Here is a 4,057-nt window from a genome sequence, read left to right as displayed (position 1 = left end):
ATTAAAATACAATTTTTGTATTGTATTACTTGAATCTATTTTTGTTATTTTATTTAATTTTTCTTTTTTTTTTAGAATTTTTTTGTTATCAATTTCAATCTTTTGTTTAGTACTTTATTTGTTGAATAGAGGAAGACAAGCACAGCAGTTAGTTAAGCGCCTTTTCTTCAGCGTAAACACCTGCTGGACCCTTAAATCTACTCTACACACCACGCCAACTGGGTATTTGACGACTATCCATCCTTCGCTGAAGTCGATTTGTTAACAAAAAGATAAGTAGATACAATTTCTCTCTTTTAAAGTGAAATTGAGAAATTGAGTTTTCTGACCGACTTCATCCAACGGCTGTAAACCATCTTGTTCACTAACGAAATTTACTTCGAAAAAGGAATTGAGATAATTTCATCAAGCTTCAAATATACAGTTAACCCCGTTTTTTATATATGGACACAGTGTAACTGAGTTTATTTTTTGACATATTGTCTTTGTGCGGTATCTCATCGACAGACTATAAATTGAGAAGTTTTCATAGCATTATTATATTCGGACATTATCAGAGCAATGGAACGAGTTATGGATCCTGATGCCATGTTTCTACCACACGAAAACAGCGACCTCACGTACCGGCATCACGAAAAGATTGCACAGCCACCAAAAACACGACGATATTTAATGGACGAGAAATTTTTACGGAAATCGACATCTTTTGATATACGTGGACATCATCGCTCCGAACATCGTCCAGTACGTGACATTCCTTTTGTGTATGATCCAATGCGTGATTGCGGGCCGCGAGCACAATGGCACGGGACACCGTCGCACGCTCACGGAAGCTATATTAAACAAGAATATGATACTTTCGAAACAAATGAGGATGTCTACATGTTACCAAAACGCTCAAATTCAACCTCCCCGACATCAAATATGAGACGACATTTATCAAACACGCCCCCGTTATCATCGACCCCGCCCTCTGCCACGCCATCCTCTCAAAGGTAAACGTCATTATTCATCAGTTTAAATATATCTCTGGGGAACTGAAAATAATCTATTCCTCTTGTAAGTAAGTCTGTGACCGCAGTCGGAGGTGACCCGAAAACTCCTCTTTCGATTGCTATCTTCACGAAGGTGGGGAAAGTCGCTACTTTTTTTCCCTAGATTTCTCCACTACAACTCTAGCACCTCACCCAGGGTCATAATGACATTTTGAACCTTAACGTTTGCTACACCCCATTCCCACAGACCCTCTGGAAAAATTGGCCAAAATATCGTCCCAAGTGGAAAACTATCCCCCATAGCAATTTTTGTCCCCACTGAGATTAATCAAGTAAACCTCACTGCAAAATGTTATACTATTTCTCCCCATCCCCATTGAATTTTCTGATTTGAAAACAAAAGAATTTGAAACCCCAGCCAAAACGAATATGGTAATATCAATCCCCATCGTTTTTCAGTCCGTTACTTTTAACCCTCACTGGCAGAAAAAATCCTACTATGTCTGGGAGAAGGGATGTTTTGCTTGTTTTGTCGTCTCATTAAATCATTTCTTTCCCGAACAACATTTATTAATGATTCTTTATTATTGACTTCATAGTTCGACATCAGCAGACTCTTTCAGCATCAAACACATTCTAAAAAAAGAGAAATCGCAACCTCCACAAACAGACTCTCAAATCGATCACAAAAGACGCTATTCCTCGTCCCTCTCGCCTCCAACCTTCTACCACGACAAATTATCACCTATTACAACTTGTCTACCATCTCCCAGCAATTACTATGGCAACTATCGAGCATCACAATTATTCGATGACGATCGTTACTTCCCATCCAAATACAATACAATGGGATGTCGTAAATATCATAAATTACCGCCCTTTTTGGAACATAGTCGATTCATATCATCACCACCCTTACCGCCCTCTTCCCACCATTTGGATAGGTTACATCTCTCAGCGAACGCATATGCAAAAGGTAACCATTTCAAATATCAAACTTAGAACCCAACTGACATGCAACGTTTTTTCGACGTTTATCTAACGTTCATAACGTCCATATAACGTTAGATGAACGTTGAAACAACGTCGTGTGCCAGCTGGGAATGTACTACAGTGGAGTCTCCATAATTCGAAGACGCACGGGGAATAGAAATGTTTTCGAGTTAAGGAAATTTCGAGTTATGGAGTAAGGTCTATAAGGTATTGTTAACTGAAGGGACGAGAAAACTTGTTCGAGTTAAGGAGACATTTGAGTTAAAGAGTTTCGAGTTAAAGAGAGACTCTGCTGTAATTACAATCGATTGAAAAACTGTTCATCAGGATTAATATATGGCTGGAATTGAATACGGAAGTTATACAAGCAAAAACAAGAAAACCTACACCCAACAGTTGATATTTTCCTACTTGAAGCAGACTAATCAATAAGTGTTTCAATTTTTTCAGATAACATCGGAAAACGCGCCCATCGAATAGAAGGAAGATCATCAAAAGATGGACACTCTAACAAAACGAAAAGTACTCGTCTAACATCAAGCGGTAAAAAGCGTCGTCGCCACCGCACTGCATTTACGCCAACACAATTGTTAGGGTTGGAGAATTCATTTGAGCGTGGTCACTATCTGGTGGGTGACGAACGGAAACAATTGGCTGCTTTCCTGAGACTCAGTGAAACACAAATTAAAGTAAGAATCTCTCTCTCTCACTTCAAACTTGATTGTGTACTCTATTACTGAAATTTGTTTATGATGTACGTCACACATCTTTTTTATAAGCAACCAGGCTGCAAAGGCTCGAGGGCTCAAATTTGCCAAAATTATTTTACTATCTCGTAAAGTAAAAGCCTTCTAAACATTCTAACCATGGTGGACAATAGCCCTTTACCCAATAAGCATAAATATGGTTTAATATCAAGGGTTGGCTTTAGGTGGCTGTATATTCAGAAAATGAGCTAGGATGCTAATCAACCCCAGGGCTGACCCTAAAATTGGGTTACTTATAAAAATTGTATTGATTGAAAAATTGTATTGAAAATATCTTGCATTGGCTTTTCTGTAACTACACTGTCAATCCCGTGACTGTATCGTTCTCCTGGGGAATTGCCAAGAACGAAATCTATAATCCGATCTAAAGTTTACAAATTCTTGACAGAAATCATAAGAAACTTTCCTGGTCTGATAACCGACCTGATACATGTTTTTCTTTCTATAAGCATAGGCAAGCTCAGTTTTTGGTACTTTTAGACAATGACTCTATTGATTAAGAACAATAGAATACTAAGCATAATGCGAGCTTATTGAAATAACACATACACTTTAATAAACAATTCAAGATTTCTTGATATCACTATTCCTTCACTATTTGATAAATTCAAAAGTTGATCAAAATTTCTTTTAATTTCTTTACTAAGGTATGGTTTCAAAACCGTCGTACGAAATACAAACGACAACGAAATGCAATGTACGAAAATAATGGCGTTTTATCGGACGGCTCTGATTATTCGGACATCGGCGAAGAAGAAGAGGAAGAATGTGTATGATGAAATTTTTATTGATTTATTTTTTGTTATGTTTTGTAAATATTCTTGTAATGTAAAATTATTAATTTATTCATAATTCGTTGACAATTTGTTACAAAAGAGTTGCACAAAAATTCGAAAAAACATATCTTCTTTACTTTTAATTAATATCGATTTCAGCGGGTGGGTGACATGCAGCATTAGCGGAAAGTATCTTTTCGGACTATATTTTTTAAACATCGAGTCATTCAGCCGCTTTTTAAATATTTCCTATCTATATAGGAAATATTTGTTAAAACGGTAAAATTTCTTCTCCTTCTTCTTCTCCTTCTCCAAGTCTAACGCTCGGTTTTGGTCAATTTCGTGAGTTTGTACATGAGTCTCTTTTTAAATCAAGCTCCGGCGGTAAAAACAGTATGATGTTCTTTTTTCGAGGCGGAAGACGTCATTCTTCGAGAAACGTCTGTGGTAAATATCGGTACGGCGCTCTATTCTCCTTGTCGATCAGGCAACGTCGGCCGTTTCAGAAGCGTATTGTCGATCGTAC

The 4,057-nt window shown here is 37.4% G+C and overlaps 1 protein-coding gene across 1 annotated transcript; it reads left to right on the top strand.

The window, feature by feature from the left end:
* The first annotated feature begins 220 nt into the window (after positions 1-220).
* LOC136817735 (homeobox protein Hmx-like) lies at positions 221-3,639 on the top strand. The gene is made up of 4 exons (XM_067074052.1): positions 221-995; positions 1,595-1,971; positions 2,439-2,677; positions 3,403-3,639. Exons 1-4 carry the CDS (start codon positions 562-564, stop codon positions 3,529-3,531), a joined length of 1,179 nt encoding a protein of 392 aa, XP_066930153.1. The 5' UTR covers positions 221-561; the 3' UTR covers positions 3,532-3,639.
* Positions 3,640-4,057: the final 418 nt, after the last annotated feature.

Source organism: Clytia hemisphaerica, unplaced genomic scaffold, assembly GCF_902728285.1.
Source record: "Clytia hemisphaerica strain Z4C2 unplaced genomic scaffold, Clytia hemisphaerica genome assembly, whole genome shotgun sequence".
NCBI classification, from domain to species: domain Eukaryota; kingdom Metazoa; phylum Cnidaria; class Hydrozoa; order Leptothecata; family Clytiidae; genus Clytia; species Clytia hemisphaerica.
Note: the sequence above shows the minus strand (reverse complement) of the source record. Positions and strands in the feature narration are given on the sequence as shown.

What these genes read in the sequence shown, in the direction of transcription:
- LOC136817735 (XM_067074052.1), top strand. Translation starts at nt 562, where the DNA reads ATGGAACGAGTTATGGATCCTGATGCCATGTTTCTACCACACGAAAAC. An exon ending in GCCACGCCATCCTCTCAAAG is followed by an intron (nt 996 to 1,594) that starts GTAAACGTCATT and finishes TTGACTTCATAG; the next exon opens with TTCGACATCAGCAGACTCTT. An exon ending in AGCGAACGCATATGCAAAAG is followed by an intron (nt 1,972 to 2,438) that starts GTAACCATTTCA and finishes CAATTTTTTCAG; the next exon opens with ATAACATCGGAAAACGCGCC.